The following is a 16,860-nucleotide window of genomic DNA, read 5'->3' as shown; positions in this document are numbered from 1 at the left end:
GCACTTCGCGCCGCCTTTCAGTCTCACCTATTTCTCCACAGACAACTCTCCTGCTTACTCTGACCCGCTATGTAAAACTCCCCTCGGACATATGGACGCGGCACGGATGCGCATCAGAAAGAGTAGGGGGCCTGCATATCAGCCTCACTCTGGTTGCACCTCCCGGGATCCGGGTTGTCCGGCACCTTTCCCGTATACTGCAGGATCGCCCGACCGACTTCACAGCTGGAATGCTCCTCGATAGGCTGGTCGGTCATTGCTGTCTATCACTTGCTATGTATGGTTTTTGATGGAGACAAAATATAGATTACTCCTACCAGCACCAACAGCTTGATACCCTGGCATCCCTGGTCGCCAACCCGTCGATTCTCTGGTTCGTACATACATCGGGCGGCACCCGCTGCATCTGCTAGGATCAAACATGACCAGCAATGACTCGTCCGCGTCGAGCTTACTCCTCTGCGTGCTAGGTGTGAAAAGTCTCCGAGGAGGATGGTCTGGGATGAAGCAAAGCAAAAGGCCTCGAAGCAAACGTGCCCTACACATTGTGCAAAAAGCTACAAGACGGTGCATTCACTCCCGGCAGTCCGGTTGACGATCTACTGGATCCGCTCCGCTGGCGCCGGTAGCATGGCCGCACCGTCAAAAAGCCCGGCGCCAAAAGTCTGTGCCTAGAGCCCAGCTGAGACGTCTAGGACACTGCTCTCCGCGGTAGTATCAGCAAGAGGCTGCTTCAGTCTGGTTTTGGACTTGTGCTACGACCTTTTGTGACATGCTGCAAGCCGGCAGCAGGGTCTGGGTTCTTACGCGCTAACACCTGCGAACACGTAGCACGAACCGGAGATTGCGTTGTAACATAGCGATGGACGCATTCATGTCGCCAACGGGTTGACTCAGTAGCAGCGCATCCCTTCGTCAATCATTCCGCCCGAAGGTCGAACATAGATAGCCTGCTGTCTAAAGCTGGGTTGGTAATTCGTCCGTGTCAGAGCCAACATGATTAGAAGTCAGCGGGCAGCTGAGGCTGCGTACCGTTTTTGTGGCTGTTCAGAGTCTGATGAGCATCGGTCGAGGCCTAATTCTTAGCAAACAGAGGTATTGGCGGTCCTGACCACCTCTTACTAACGTGCTGCAACACGTCTACGTCGGTCGCCCGCGTACCATGAACTATCGCGTCAGTCACCCACATAGCGCGATTTCCTCTACCGCCTGCAGATCTTCTCGCCGTAAGTCGCCCGTTTCCGTTTACGGTCCAGCACATGTAGACTGTATACGCAGTACCCACGCGCCCCCAGCATCAAGCGACCATCGCTTAGCATGCAGAACCTCAGCTTTTAGCACCCGTTTGCTAGGGTACTACGGATGCAGCACATACCCAAGAGACGAATGATTTCTGCTTCTTCCGTCTACCTGTCATTCTTGTCTTATTTGTTTAACGAGAACTGTTAGATCTTTTGCATCGGCTTTCCGAGACCATGGACGAGGGACAGCCACCACCCGGCGACGTGGTTGCCCCTCTCACAGGCGCTCCACTCAAACGCCGACGGGCTGACTCGGAGAGTATCTCGTCGATCGAGTCTAAGTACGTTGCTGTCTTCTATTCTTGCAGTTATTTGCCACTCTGCGTTGTGACGTGGTCGTTGGGGCACCTGGGCAGATCCACTCGGCAGTCTCCAAGGATCAACAACGATTGCTGTAGCCTTACGGGTGATCAGCCACCAAATACCATCGCACGGCGTACAAAGCTGACGCCTATCTCGACAGTCGCTCTGTCCGCACATTAGCTTCCGACGATCTAGAATATTTTCATGAAAATGGACGAACGTACGGCAATGAAACGTACTACCTACCATGCGTATACAAGCAGCACAACGACTTTGTAGAGCAGGATCGTTTGTCTCTACAGCATGAAATCTTCGTCCGAGCACTTCATGGCAAGCTTACCACTGCGAAATTACTGCCTACTACCCGAAGAATACTCGACCTGGGCACTGGGCCAGGTCACTGGGCTGTTGCCATGGCGCGTCAATACCCGCACGCGGAGGTTGTCGGAATTGACATGACGGAATGGGATATAGACACCACCGAAGCCACGTTGGGTGATGCCAGGGTGACATGGGAGCTGGACGACCTTGACGTCTGGGGAAAAGAGATGGATGTCGACCAGCTGATCAACCAGCTCGCTACTCTAGATCTAGCCAATGAGTTGGCTAATCGGACTCCCATCGACGCGCTGAGGAAGCCCAAGTCAACAGTCGATCTCAGTCAGCAAGGAAGGGAGCCTACGCCCGAGGAGCATTTGACAATTGATCTCTCAACACTTACCCCCCAGCCTGAACCTGGCTGGCACTTTAGCGACTCCTTTGAGCTCATACATTTACGGAACATGAAGGGCTCTTTTACGCACTGGGAAGACGTATATGCCGAGATCTACAAGAGCCTTTCACCCGGTGGATGTATCGAACTCGCAGATTGGGATCTCGGCCAAGTGCCTATGGGCCCAGGGGAGATCACAGCAGCAAACATACCCATGCCTACCCTACGGAAACTCTACGTGGCGTTCATGGAAGCATCATTCAAATCTGGCCGTCCACTCGGCCTCTTCTACATGCACCATACCTATCTCGAAGAAGCAGGCTTCGAAGACGTCCAGACGACCCAAGTCAACGTGCCAGTCGGACAATGGCCAAAGGACGAAGCGCAGCGATCGCTTGGCAAGATGATGTTTGTGCTTGGTATGGAGATGTTTGAGCCGGTTTGCTTGAGGCTGTTGACGCAGTGGGGGAGTAAGACGAGGGTCTGGACAGCGGAGGAGTTGAGAGCTGATATATTGGTCGCGCAAAGAGAGATTTATGATTATGTTGAGCGGTCGGAACGGGGGGAGGTGGAGGGGTGGTGTGCAAGCTTCAAGTGGGTTACCGCTAGGAAAAGTTGGCACGCGGACAAGTGACCTCGGGAGTGATCGGCTGATGTGTTTGTTGATACTCGCATATTTGGGGAAGGCGGTAATGTGGATTGGATGTCGGTATTATGAGGCACGACTACTTTGCAGAAAACATCTCCGCTACAATGCACATCGACTGATACCGCGCTTGCCCGTATGTCACCGACGCAATGGGCTTTCACTTTACCGAATCCATCCTTGGGTTTTTGAGTTTGCATCGATGACCTGCCAAGGAATATGGAAAGGGAAGTCACCACCCATCATTCCAGCCGAGCACGGCAAGCACGCTGGTCGTACAGAAGCCATCGGAAGGTGGAGCCGTAGCAATGACATATATTCAAGCAACAAAGCCGTAAGGCCACATTTGCAAAGCTTTCTTCCCTCAAACGTCCAAAGATGTCTACAAACCTCTCAGCCAACGAGCTCTTCAACGTCAACGGCATAGTAGCCGTCATCACAGGAGGCGGAACTGGTAGCCCACCCACATACCAGACCCAACAGCACTCCTCTAACAACGCCAGGCATTGGCTTGATGATGGCCAAAGCCCTAGTAGCCAACGGCGCCCACCGCATCTACATCGTAGGCCGCCGTCCAGACGTCCTCCACTCGGCCGCCAAAAGCATCAACCCAGAAACCGTCATCCCGCTACCCGGCGACGTCACCTCACGCGAATCTCTTCTCTCAATCGCAAAGCACGTCGAGACCGAAACAGGCTACATCAACCTCCTAATCTGCAACGCAGGCATCATGGGCCCGAAGCCGCTCAAAGCAGCACCAGGATGCGCCGCGCCGTCAGTCGCAGAGTACGCAGCACACGCGCTCGAGACGCCCATGGCCGACTTTACCAACACGTATGCGGTGAACAACACGGCGGTATATTATACGGCGCTGTCCTTCCTCACGCTCCTCGACGCGGGAAACAGCAGGAAAACCGCGCACGCTGACGTCCGTTCTCAAATTATAACGACATCGAGTATCGGCGGTTTCTCGCGTTTACCCGGCGCGTCATTCGCTTACAATAGCAGTAAAGCGGCTGTTACGCATATGACCAAGATGCTGGCTACGGCGTTTGTGCCTTACGGTATCCGTTGTAATGTACTTGCGCCGGGCATTTTCCCGTCAGAGCTCGCGATGGGCATTATTGGGTCGTTGGAGAAGGGACCCAATGGGGAGGTGGATAGGAGTGTTGTACCGGAGGGCAGGACGGGCAAGGAGGAGGACATTGCGGGCGCGGTTTTGTGGATGGCGGGAAGGGCTGGGGGGTATTTGAATGGGAGTGTGGTTGTGGTTGATGGGGGGAGGCTGGGTATGTTGGCTTCTACGTATTGATGTTGTTAGCAGGAAAGTATTGAGATGGGATGGTTTGTGTCTTGCATAGTCATTGTGGAATTCGAGATGGATATAGTCTAGGGACGGTGCATGGTGTTTTACGTTAGGCGTGTACCCTGAGTGACGCAAGCCGCCCCCACTAGCGCGTTTCTCCCTGCATTTGCGGAGTCGAACACACACCTCCGAAGACGCTTGCCAAACCTCGACTACCATGCGCGCGTGCTGACCACGCGACCATGCCTGCTCCAACACACAGGCTCAATTCCAATGAGCTGTTGAATTCGCCTGGTTTCCTCGGCGCGGCCGCGCGCTTCTGGCAGGTGAGCGAATTCATAATGAGGCGTGGTTTACGCATGGACAGAGATAGCTAACACACATCTGCAGCGCTCGTATGCCTCGGATTATGTTGGCATTGCCATCTTAGTATGCGGGTACATACTGGTGCGTAATCACAATACCAGAATGAACCCTCAAGGTTTCAACAAGAAAGCAAGACTGACAAACTAGGCACAGATACAATTCCTCGCCGAACCCTTCCACCGCATGTTCTTCCTCGACAACCTCGCCATCAACTACCCCCACGCAGAACACGAACGCGTCCCCGTCTCCTGGCTCTTCATCTACGCCGGCGCCGTGCCCCTCGGCGTCCTCATCGCCTGGGCCCTTGTCCTGCGCCCCGGAACGCACAAAGCGCACGTTACAATCCTCGGCTGGTTCATCAGCATGATCCTCACCATGTTCATAACGGATGTGATCAAGAACGCCGTCGGTCGTCCTCGTCCCGATCTCATCGCTCGATGCAAACCCGCTCCTGGCACGCCAGCACACCAACTCGTCACCTTTGACGTCTGCACCGAGACAGATCATCACGTTTTACACGACGGGTGGCGCAGTTTCCCAAGCGGACATAGTAGTTTCTCCTTCAGCGGCCTCGGCTACCTCGCCCTCTTCATCGCAGGCCAATGCCACGTCTACCGCCCACGCGCCGACCTCGCCCGCGTCCTCCTCGCTCTCGCACCCCTGCTTGGCGCAGCGCTTATTGCGATTTCGCGTTGCGAAGACTATAGACATGATGTTTATGATGTTAGTGTGGGGTCGGTACTAGGTATGGCGGTTGCGCATTATACGTATAGGAGGTATTATCCGGCACTGCGCAATCGGGGGTGTGCGGAGCCGTTTCCTAATCCGGCGGATGAGAAGGGCTGGGGGAAGGTTAAGGGGGATGAGGAGAGTTTGAGGAATGCGGAGGAGTTTGAACTGAGTGATCTGGAGGAGGGGGATGAGGAGGGGAGGATGTTGAATGGGCGGCGGTGAGGGTGAATGGGTTTATACGGAGGTGTTATATCATGGACTGAGATTGGTATTTCTATCATATCATATCACATCGTATTATACGCAAATCGCAGGAGTATGGGAGGTTCAAGGCCCCTGTGCGCTGTTCAAGCCCCGCAATTCGTCCAGAAGCTTAGTCCGTTCAAGCTCATACCGTTGCTTTTGTACGTCATCCGCACCAGATGCGCCTCTTCGCTCCCTCTGATCAAGCCGACGGTTTTCTGCTTGGTCCAACTGGCTGATCAAAGCAGGTATCTCCTTCACCCGATTCTGTGGCCCGGTGTTACTCTGGCCCGTTGGGCCCACTGTAGCTTCCAAATGTGTCAGTGAAGGGCGATAGTAAGAAGAAAGGTGACTCTTAGTCTTACCTGGAGTGCCCGTGATAGGCGAAGGGTTTAACAACGACCCGAACGTTGATTTGAGGGAGGTACGTAGTGCTTTCGATTTCCCACCCAAGGTATCCCTTGCCTGTACAAGGGAATCTTCGATGGATTGTAGGTGGATAATTGGAGACAAACTGGGTACGATACTAGACGTAGCAGCCAATATTTTCGCAACTCCATCCTGAAAGATACTTAGGTCGTCGATGGTCTCTTCGTCCAGGATTACGTCGAATTGAAGGTTGTTCAAAACATGAAAGCGGACCTTCTTAAACTCTGGGCTCTGGGGATGGGCCTCAGATTTAGAGACATGAACGGCTACGTCTGCGAAACCGCTAGTATACTCGAGTGATCCGTCAGCTAACTCAAGCACTTCGCAACCGTATTCGCGTAGAAGATCGTATTTCATAGCATACTCGCCACTGACCAAGGCAATCTCTGACCCGGTGTCCGCAGCTGCAAATCCTCTTCGCCCATCAATAATGCATGCAACTTGATTGGTTGCATTTCCCACTGCACATAGTCGTAGAGAGCGCTTCCAAGTCGTCGGAAGGTCCACCATGCGTGATGTGTATTTGGTGATGGTCTCTGTGGCCTGAAGGAACGTCATGCCAATGAGCACAGGTAGGGCCAAGCGTTCGAACACGTTGAACCGACAGGTTATAGAAGCCGCTTCCGAGCCTACCTGTCTAGCGAACTGGACCGCTACAACAATTTGACCCACGGCCTTGATGATCTTGCCATTCGGGAGCTGGAAGCCTGGTTCTGTATCAGGACTCGGCTCGATGGTATATCCCAACTCGATTGCTTTAGCAAGAGACATGTGGTTGGCGTGCGTTCCGGTGTCGTAGCAGGTCATAATCTCTTGTTGTCCACCATGGGCTTCGAGAAGTAGTGGAAGACCTCGACGGCGCCCTTTCAGGTGGTTGCCTTCCATAGCTACCCTATCTCTTTCCTGTGCCATGATCTCTTGCATGTATGCTAAGTTTTCACCAAATAATTCCTTTGACAAACGACGGCGCTCTTTTGACAAACGACCGCTCTCTTCTGACAAACGACGGTTCTCTTCTGACGAACGACGGTTCTCTTCTAACAAACGACGGCTCTCTTCTAACAAAAGATAGCTCTCTTCTGACAAACGACGGTTCTCTTCTAACAAACGACGGCTCTCTTCTAACAAACGACGGCTCTCTTCTGACAAACGACAGCTCTCTTCTGACAAACGACGGCTCTCTTCTGACAAGCGTTCTCTTGCTCCTGACAAGCGCTCTTGATCCAGTCCCATTGACTGCACAAGTGTACGGCCATTGTCTTGCTCTATGATCACATCGAATTCATCCAACGCTTGGGTTAATGAGCTCTGCTCTACTCCTGCATTGTCATTCGAGAAGTCATCGCAAGGCATATGATGCAATTCGGCCCCAGCATCCATGCAAATCAAGGCATCCGCCGTTTCCTTGGGACTGCCACCACACTCTGCACCATCTGCTGGAATGCCAGGCGCGATACCATCTAGTTGGCTAGAGGACCTGCTTTCTGCCGTATACGTATCAGAAACCCAGTCGACTGAGGCTTGATTGGTGCCGGAATTTGGCTCGACTGTTTCGCGATACTGGAGGAATTTATGGTATCAGCTCTGTGTAAGATACATCTAAGCGTCTGCCTTGTAAGGAAACTGGATCGTACTGCCGTACCTTGTCTGAGAATTCTTTGTAGCCTTCAGGAGGCTCCTTCGACGGAATACAGTAGCCCGATAGCCAGTCTAGTCCCTCGGGATGTGGCTCAGTAGCCATAGGTTCGGAAGTTGACGGAGTTTGTAGAGATAATGACTGTTTACTTGGCGTAAGCAAGCAACAGTATCAATGGGCGAGTATATGATATCAAGTGTTGAAACTCGGGAATACGCTTGTGTGTTCGTGTGGACCTAAATGGTAATGGCACCGCACCCGTATTTCCAAAACCAAAGTTACGGATGCTGGTGCGTGTAAAGACCATAAAGATGCGACGGGGGAATTGCTGTCTGTGGGCGAAAGTGGTGGCTGGCTGACAAGTCGCTTGGCGTATGTAATGCAGGGTGCTTCACCGGTCTGCGTTGCCAGCGAGGCAGATTCAGGACGTCGTTGTGCCGCGCAACTTCCATCGCCGCAACACTTGACAAAATCACGATGCGGACTTCGCGCCATGATGTTGCGCGGCCACTGGATGGATATCCCTCACTCGCAGAAGATATCTCGAGTGACCCAGATCGAACGTCTTTGGTTTTCCGGCGATTCGACAGGCTCGCTGTGCGTAATCTGCTTTACCTGCAAAGTGAACTGGTTGAACTGGAGGCAATGCAAGTACGCGCGAAATCGGTTCGAAGTTTTTGAGGCGATCCGCTGATATTGATGCCAACAGGAGCAGTTGGATAGCGAGGATCGAAGCTACGAGAACAATGATCTCGCCGCCGGAAGATGTGCCATGAACTGGGAGGCGTTCAGAAATGCTGCAGATGACCATGCAAATATTAAACAACGAAATCGAATGGATCTGATGGAAACAATACGGAAAAAGATGAAAGAGTATAGTATTACCTGATGCCAGCCCAGATTCTCAAACAACATGCTGAGAATGTCGAAGGAAAGGCACTGCTATCGGAAAGCCAAATGGCGCAACTTGGACCGCCTCCAATACGCACATTTGACGCTGTCCATCATGCCTCAACGCGCTTCAACAAGGCTGCAAATCACCGAGATCTGATTTTCGGGGGCCATAGTGCTACCCTGTATGAAAGAAACGATGATCTGGTTCTCTTAAAACAACCCGCACACGAAGACCGTGTCACTACATTCGTGCAGCAATATCTTCCAGTCCTCTTTTTGGTGCGTACAACCCATTTTTTACTGCCCTAAAACCGAGCTGATGGAGTGCGAAGGCAGAGAGAAGAGAGAATGGTATGGCCTACGTGCCAGAAAAGAGCATAGCGAGGTTCGTGACGATCGTCAGCGTCATCATCGCAGTCGTTCTGCTCTTCGTCGCAATTCTGGTCCTGTATTATGTCGACAACCCCACAACGAAGCTGATCATGATCGGTGTATTTATGTTGTTGTTCGCTGGAAGCGTTAGTATCTTCACTGCTGCGAAGCGATCCGAGGTCTTCGCAGCCACGGCCGCGTGAGTGCAAGGGCCTCCATCTCGTTTTCGACCGCTAACTTTACGTCAGATACGCGGCGGTGCTGGTGGTGTTCGTAAGTGGGAATCTTGGCTCGAGCAGTTCTGAGGTGCCACGTAGGTAGCTGCGACGGCGGGTGCCTGACTCAGTTCCGCATCATGCATCATGATATTGGGTCGCAACAGCGTCGGTGTCATCTGCATATCCCATCAGTGCAGATATAGATTTGTAGGAGGCGGATGTTTTGAGGTGGTGTATTGAACAGAATCCCTCAGTTTGAGCATGAATTAGACGCGGTAGTAGTACAAGGACCTTCCCTACATGATGACGCATGCCATGGCCACCGGGACGTGCACTAGCGCGTCCTGAACGCGTAGGACCCCCGGGGCCCTCTCGGGGTTTCTACTGATCACAAAACCACGAACGTCAATTCTCTTCTGACCTACTTTGAGCGCTTATAGCCCATTCTTTTTGCAGCTCCATCTGCAATTCCATCAGCATCTGGTCGCCTATATCCTGCGAGAACTCTTCGCGTAGCCTCGACACGATGTTGTACGCTGCGTTGTGCCGCGGACACATAGATTCGGAAAAGCTACCACCGTCATCGTATCTTTCGGTACAATGGAATAATATCGTCGGATCGAGATGGTTGAATGGTGAAGTGTCTGCATACTTGAGCGATAGGCATTTCGTCAAGATCAGTCTCATACCCTCTACGGACTTTAGGTAGGTTTCGATGGCAGGCTCGAAGCAAAGCGGTCGTTGACGGGCAAATTCTAGTACTAGTCCCGCAATGCCGGCAGCGATAGGAGTGGCACAGGATGTTCCTACCATTCTCTTCCACCCCTCATGTGGATCCTCAGAAGGAAGGTGTGTAGGGTACGCAGACCTTACTGCTTCGCCCAAGGCAGTAAATCTGGCTTTGTGGCTGAGTTGTGGAGGATTGAACTTGGACGGGTTACCATGAACATCTGCTGCATCGACGGCGATAACTTCCAAAGCTCGAGCTGGATACGACATGCCGGCTTTCGTTCGGATGCCTTCGTTCGAGCTCGCCGCGAAGAGTAGAACATTGCTAGCTCTAGCACGTCTAATCGCCGCTCGAAGTTCGTAATCACTGTCCTCGTTCCAGCCTAGACTCATACTGATGATGTCGACCTTCTTCTTCTCGACAGCGTCATTGATGGCCTCCGCTACGTACTTCCTGTCGATTGCTTCGGTACCTTCGCAGACCCTGTATACATACACGTCTGCGTACGGACAGACAGTGAGGATCACACCGACAGCATGGGTACCATGGCCTTTGCTGTCACAGTTCCAGGGCAGAGACGGATCTAGCTGCTTTCCTAATTTCACTCGTGGACTCTTCATCAGATGCGGAACTCGGCCCTGGGTGGCGCTCTTAGCCACGCCACTGTCGAGTACAGCGATCTTTACGCGTCGTTCTGTCTTCTTCGCCTTATAAGAGTCGCCCTTGTACCTGTCCAGCAGTACATGGGCATGGTCACGTAGGTCTTCGAACCAACCATCGGCTATGACTTCACTATGCATCGTTAACGAGACGTTTGATGTTTAGGGTACCTCGGGACTCACTCTTGGGCGCTCCAGTTCTGGATTGGCGCACTACTCATTTCGGAAATACTTCTCCTCAATGTGTTTACGGATGAGGCGCGCCTGTGTCTTACGTCTTCTGTCTGCACTACCCGCAAGCCATTTTGGCCTGGTTGGTCGTTGGAACGGATCTTTCTCAATCCATGGAGAGGGCCTGGATCATCAAAGTCTTGATGCCACCCACCGGGCACGAAGCTGTCCCTTGCATCGGCCTTGGACGTCTCTTGGTGGATGATTGGAACAGATTCAGATCGTACATGAGGCTGAGATTGTGTGTCGAACCATATCTCAGCCTCACGAGTGCTGCTTCCTTGCTCTGGCTCTTTTCTCGACACGAAGGACTCAGAGATCGTTCTGGGCGTGATTGGAACACGCGGCGAAGCTGTTGGAACCAGCAGGTCTACCATCTGTTTGGTCTGCTTCCCTAGCCACGACATCGAGGTGCGAACTATTTGATCTGTCGCAGGTTCGTTGTTTATCCTGCTAGATTGACCTGTGGTTTGCTCGGAGTGCGCTCCCGGTGCTGGAGATCGATTACTGCATTCCGACAGCTGCTCCTTAGCCGAACCCTCGCGCTGCGCGCTCGATTGTGGGTGTGCATCTTCTGCTGGTGACACTGCTCGAAGGGACCTTTCCTTTCCAAGTGTTGTACTTTGCCACTCAGCAGCAGAAATAGCGTTGCCCAGCTCTTCATTTTGTGCCTCAAGCCCCTTCAGAGCCTTTGCAAGCGCATCCAACTGTTGCAATATGTTCTCCTCACCCGCTGGGTTTGCCGGGAGGATACTTTTCCTGGACACACGGTGAATCTCGGGTGGTGTTTGCTTAGACGATGGCTCTGCAGTAGTCTCTCTTTTTCTGGGGTTCACACTCGAACGTGAAGAGTCTTCCCTCGAGGAACTCTGGTTGTGTACAATGATCTCTATCGCAGGGGAAAACTTCACCTGATGTGTCGGACTCGCTTTTGCGCCGCTCATCGGCGTTGAGACCGCCTCAATCTTCGCTGGCAGAGCAGTGGTAGACTTGGGAGGAGTCGAACTTTCGCTTTTACTGGATATCGCGCTCGGCAATACCTCACCCTGGGCTTTGTGTGTTGGTAGAGGTGGATGTTGCGCCACCGGTATCTCGGCTGGATCCGTCTTGGGGCGCTTCCTTTCGACCTTCCGGTGCTCGTCTTTCTTTTGACGATCTTTCTGTGATTCTGGAGGCTGCTTCTCCTGTTGTTTGGCTTGCGGCTTGGGGGCTGAACCTTTTCCAGTCTCCTGTCTCGTTTCTCTGTCTGCACCCAAAGGGTCCTGGGTTTGCGCCACTGGTATATCGGCTGGATCTTTTCTGGGGCTCCTCCTTCCCGCGTTCTCATGGTCATCGTTCTTTTTATGCTCCTTCTGTGGTTCTTGAGGCTGCTTCTCTAGTGATTTGGCTTGCGCTTTGGAAGCTGAGAGCCTTTCAGTGTCTCGTCTCGCTGCTCTGTCTGCACTCAAAAGGTCCTGGGTGTGTGCCACTGGTGTATCGGCTGGGTCTTTCCTGGGGCTCCTCCTCCCGGTCTTCTGGTGCTCATCTTTTTCTTTACGCTCCTTTTTCGGTTCTGGAGGCTGCTTCTCCAGTGGTTTGGCTTGCGCCTTGGACCCGGAACTTCTTTCGGTCTCCGGTCTCGCTCCTCTGTCTGTACCCGAAGGCTCCCGGGTTTCTTTCTTGTCTGGAGTCTTCTTGTCTTCCTGCTTATTCGTATCTTGCCCACGACTTTTCGGTCTTGTGTTTTCTCCTTCCGGACGCTTCATCGGTTCCTCCCCAGTCTTTTTCCGGTCTGCATTCTTCTTCTGATCCTCATTACGGCGATCTTTCTTCTCCGCTTTCGATGCCTCCGGCTTCTCCAAAGTTTTTTCTTCTCTTGTCCTTGAGCTTTCCGCTGCTGGTTGCTTCGCTGTCTCCTTCCCTTTCCATCTCTTCTCTCTTGCTTCTTGCATTGGGGTTTGCTCGGCTTGATGTATGTCTTTGGCTTTTCTTTTGGCCACCGTTTCTCCATCTCGCGCTGCTTGCCTACCTGGCTCTTTCTGTTTCTTGTCTTCTTCCTTTGCTTTGCGCGCTCGTATGTCTTTCTCGTCTTGCTTTCGTTTCGTCTCCTCTTCCTCGCGCGCTCGTACCAAGTCAGCCTGCTCTTTTTGGTCCGCAACCTCTCTAAGGCGCTTCTGTTCAGCTATTTGTTTCTTCTCTTCTTCTTTCGCTCTGCGCGCTCGTCTGTCCTTTTCCTTCTGCTTCCTTCTCGCCTCTTCTTCCTCGCGCGCTCGTATCAAGTCAGCCTGCTCTTTCTGGTCTGCAGACTCTTTCAAACGTTTCTGCTCATCTATTTGTGTCTTGAGCACTTCTCTCCGTCTTCTTTCTTCCGCTGCCGCGGCAGCTTGCTGTCTTACCTTGGCCCGTTCTTCTCGGTCTGCAGCTTCTTGTAAACGCTCTTGCTCAGCTATCTGTGACTTTAGGAGTTCTTCTCTTCGCTTTTTCTCTTTCTCTGCTGCCGCAGCAACCTCATGCAGACGCTTCTGCTCAGCCACTTGCGCCTTGAGCACCTCCTCTCTCCGTCTTTTCTCTTCCACTGCCGCGTCAGCCCGCCGACTTGCTTTCAAGTTTTGTCGATCGATATTGATTTTACAGGTCCGAACCGCGTCCTCTGTGTCTTCTAGATACTGTTGGTATTCGGGCGATGATCTGGCTTGGCAGTTTTTCAAATGGAGGATCTCCATCACCTCGCTGAATTTCTCCAGGGCGTCGCCGTACTTCTTCAGAGCGCTCAACTCTCTGCCTAGGTTGTATCTTACATGTACGGATTCAATGTGATCTTTTCCCAGACTCGCCTCCGCTCTTTGCAAGGTCGTCATGTTCAGATTTATTGCTTCCATAATGTCGCGGTCTGTACCAAGTTCGTACATGGCCGCTGCAAGATCCACCCGGTCCATACATCTTTGTTCCGCCGACTTCGATATGATGTTATCTTCGACAATTGCCCGGAACCTTTTGATCGCATTCTTGTAGTCTTTGCTCTCTAAGTACGCCCGCGCTAATTGTCTTTGAGCCTCCAGGTGGTTTTCCTTGGACGCCCGTGCCGGGGCGCTAATTTCGCGAGAAGAACCCCGGTCCCGTCTGTAGCGCTCGAGCGTACGTTGCTCGTTCTCCAGTCCACACACTATCGCCTTCTGAAAGTCTCCAGCCTTCATAAGACTTGCGGCTAGGCGCTCACGTATCTCCAAAGTCTTTTCATCAAGATTCCCGTAGTGTTGTTCGGCCAAATCGGTTGCTCTCTCCCACGCTATGACGACACCTGGGAGAGAAGCCTTACCTATATTTTTGGCTATAGCCTCAAGGCTTTCAGCCTCAGAACGGAGTTGGTTGATTCGGGCATCGAGCGTCATCTCAGGAGGGGAGGACCTTCGCCACTCCTCAAATCCGTCCTCGTGCCGTACCGGTGAAGTGTTAGCAATCTGGCATACAAAAAAATAGAGAAGAGGTCGGATCCCTCCTTCGGTCGTTCCGCGTCGTCGATGTGTAATCGATCTCGAAGTTCTGCGGGCCGCCTCCCGATGTCATCCGGGCTGCGGCGCAGTGGGGGCTGAAAGATAGCTCGCCTGCATACCCAACCTAGGCCAAGCGGATATGCAGAAGTTCAGCGTAACGCCGGGTGTACTGACCGTTTCGAACAACCCCCCGCCTCCATTTTCGGCGTAGCCGTGTTTCGATAGCAGCCAGCCTTCTCATTTCGGCGCATCTTTGCATCTTGAGCAGGCTGTGTAGTTTCGACCTTTGTCACGATGCGAACTAGACTTCCCACATGCCTGTCCTGAAGCTTGCGCCTCGAATACAGTCATGGTTGACAGCACCGCCACCGGATTGCTCAGATCAATCACCGTCGCACGTCGTTCGTATACCTGAAGCGTTCCCAGCCGTTGCTCGCCGCTGGACCCCCACTGCAGCGGCCGTCGAAGAGACTGGTCCCGTAAGCCCTACTCTTGCGCGACCATCTAGCGAAGTCATTGGAGGAGCTTTTGTGGGAGCTTTTCTTGGTCTGCTGATCCTGATATTCCTAATATGGTGCTGTTGCTGCGGCCGTGGTCGTGGTGGTAAGGGCAGTAGTACAGGTAGTGATAAAAGCTCTTCTACAACAAGCCCACCGTCATCCCCAAGAGCCCCGCCACCAGTTCCACCACCTGCTGCTCAAACTAGACCACCATTCAGTACCCGTGGTCTAGGTCCAGCGGCAACCTTACCGGTCCGTCCAGCACCCGGCCTACCACCTAGCTCAGCACATCATCCAAACCATCCTCGGGTCCATCTTCATTACCATCAACCAGTGGCACCTCCAACGATCCCTCCAACAACTCACCAAGCTGCTCCGACACATCACCCAGCTGATCAGGAGCCTCATCATACTCTTTATGAACCATCCCGAGCCACAAGACAGACGCGTAGACCAGCAGCAGCTTTCAACACAACGCATGGTGGGAACCATGCATTGGTAGTGCCGAGAACTGGCGGGATACCACGACCTCCGAGACACGATCGAGTAGAGCTTGAGTCCTTACCGAGTTCCCTCGATGATCATCCAGAAAGTGTATGTGTCCCTCCTCTCAGATTTTGAATGCGAATGCTAAGCCAACTCAGCCTGCCCCGCCGCGCACGCAAGGTATGCCGAAGATTCTGTTCATGAAGATATGATCAGCGTGGTATCAGTCTCGATATCTTGGTGCCCAACATGAGTTTACTGGGTGCACACTGCTCGATGCAGTGAGCCCATCAAGATTGGACTGTGGGCTGCATTACTCAGCCCCGCTCGTCATGCATCCACACGCAACCCTGCATTACCATGCATGCTTCGACTCATGTCTAGTACCTCTGCAACTAGCGCCTCACTATATATATGGCGCCGGATTACCATCGCACACTCAGACTACCACAGCGTCACCACATCCCCAGAGCTTCCCCACGCCTTGAAGTCATCACTACATCTTTTCAGCGCCACTACATCACAACAGCATTCTCTCCCTCTCACCATCGCACAAAACATGCCCATCCCAAAACCCACATACTTCCTCACGCCCCCGCGCCCCAGTCCCCCCGATGGCCCCATCCGCCTCGGTGCTATCATCCCCTCCCCATCCCAACCGGATGAACCCCTCCACCTCCCTCCCCTGCCGCCCCAAACCGACACAAGCACCTTCACGGAACATGACTGGAGCGGCACGCACACCAAATCCACATCCACCACCTTCGGCATCTGGACCTCCTTCCTCGAATGCGTCCTCGGTGTCGGCGCAGACATAAGCATCAGTAACGACAAATCCATGTCCCAAACCTGGCAAGTCGAAAAAATGACAACGCAGACTTTCCAACCCAGTCGCGCGTTTCTGGAAGACGTGGTGAGGCATGAGGATGTTAGGGATTACATCACTCAGCACCGGTTTAGAGAGAAAATCTACATCATAACGGGTGTTATGATAGCGTCGTCAACCACGCTTTCCAGGGAACGGCTCCAGGAAAAAGGTGTCTATGTGCATGCGGGTGTGGATGCGACAGCGTGGTCTGGCGTACCGATTTCGGTGGGACCGGAGGGGAATTGGAAGAGGAAGAGCGGGACGAGCGAGCAGAGTACGAGGGCGGAGGACTTTGTTTTTGCGTATAGGATAAGGGAGGTTAAAGTGAAGAGGAAGGGAGGGGTCAAGTCGGATAGGCTGTTTGATAAGGGTGCGTTGTTTGATACGCAGGTTAGGAGGAAGGTTGAGGACAAGGGTGAGGTGGTGGTGGATGGCTTGGGGGAGGAGCCGGATGTGGATGATGTGGAGTCGGAGAGTAGGGAGGTAAGGCAGAGGGTTGGGGATGACGGGGAAGAGGAGGATGCTGTTTGTGTTTTGCCGGAACCGCTGGACTGAGTACGTCGGCGTGTATGATACGTAGGCGCAAATAGAGGAAAGTGGAAACTGCTGCCAGCACACACGGTAATACTGGTAACTGTCTATTATGGCCGAAGCCAAAAGGCGTCACTGCTACACGATCGTACATGAACCGCCACCTCCTTCCAGTCCTCTCCGCACGCGACTTCTGCTCCTTTCGTCATTGCAGAAGGTCGCTGGTA

At 53.0% G+C, this 16,860-nt stretch overlaps 6 protein-coding genes across 6 annotated transcripts; 4 read left to right on the top strand and 2 right to left on the bottom strand.

Moving 5' to 3' along the window:
- Window positions 1-1,475: 1,475 nt before the first annotated feature.
- J4E86_007655 (uncharacterized protein) lies at window positions 1,476-2,950 on the top strand (the record flags this gene model as incomplete). The annotated part of the gene is made up of 2 exons (XM_051448173.1): window positions 1,476-1,582; window positions 1,765-2,950. 2 exons carry the CDS (start codon window positions 1,476-1,478, stop codon window positions 2,948-2,950), a joined length of 1,293 nt encoding a protein of 430 aa, XP_051300440.1.
- Window positions 2,951-3,340: 390 nt separating this feature from the next.
- On the top strand, window positions 3,341-4,274 carry J4E86_007654 (uncharacterized protein; the record flags this gene model as incomplete). Its single annotated transcript, XM_051448172.1, has 2 exons — window positions 3,341-3,416; window positions 3,466-4,274. The coding sequence occupies 2 exons, from the start codon at window positions 3,341-3,343 to the stop codon at window positions 4,272-4,274; spliced, it is 885 nt and encodes a 294-aa protein (XP_051300439.1).
- A 236-nt stretch (window positions 4,275-4,510) lies between these two features.
- On the top strand, window positions 4,511-5,588 carry J4E86_007653 (uncharacterized protein; the record flags this gene model as incomplete). Its single annotated transcript, XM_051448171.1, has 3 exons — window positions 4,511-4,594; window positions 4,659-4,715; window positions 4,782-5,588. The coding sequence occupies 3 exons, from the start codon at window positions 4,511-4,513 to the stop codon at window positions 5,586-5,588; spliced, it is 948 nt and encodes a 315-aa protein (XP_051300438.1).
- Window positions 5,589-5,693: 105 nt separating this feature from the next.
- On the bottom strand, window positions 5,694-6,950 carry J4E86_007652 (uncharacterized protein; the record flags this gene model as incomplete). Its single annotated transcript, XM_051448170.1, has 2 exons — window positions 5,694-5,911; window positions 5,975-6,950. The coding sequence occupies 2 exons, from the start codon at window positions 6,948-6,950 to the stop codon at window positions 5,694-5,696; spliced, it is 1,194 nt and encodes a 397-aa protein (XP_051300437.1).
- Window positions 6,951-9,563: 2,613 nt separating this feature from the next.
- On the bottom strand, window positions 9,564-14,146 carry J4E86_007651 (uncharacterized protein; the record flags this gene model as incomplete). Its single annotated transcript, XM_051448169.1, has 2 exons — window positions 9,564-10,680; window positions 10,731-14,146. 2 exons carry the CDS (start codon window positions 14,144-14,146, stop codon window positions 9,564-9,566), a joined length of 4,533 nt encoding a protein of 1,510 aa, XP_051300436.1.
- Window positions 14,147-15,793: 1,647 nt separating this feature from the next.
- Window positions 15,794-16,657, top strand: J4E86_007650 (uncharacterized protein; the record flags this gene model as incomplete). Its single annotated transcript, XM_051448168.1, has 1 exon — window positions 15,794-16,657. One exon carries the CDS (start codon window positions 15,794-15,796, stop codon window positions 16,655-16,657), a length of 864 nt encoding a protein of 287 aa, XP_051300435.1.
- Window positions 16,658-16,860: the final 203 nt, after the last annotated feature.

Source organism: Alternaria arbusti (assembly GCF_024043155.1).
Source record: "Alternaria arbusti strain BMP 1465 chromosome Unknown scaffold_11, whole genome shotgun sequence".
Classification (NCBI taxonomy): domain Eukaryota; kingdom Fungi; phylum Ascomycota; class Dothideomycetes; order Pleosporales; family Pleosporaceae; genus Alternaria; species Alternaria arbusti.
This window is presented reverse-complemented; position numbering and strand designations above follow the sequence as displayed.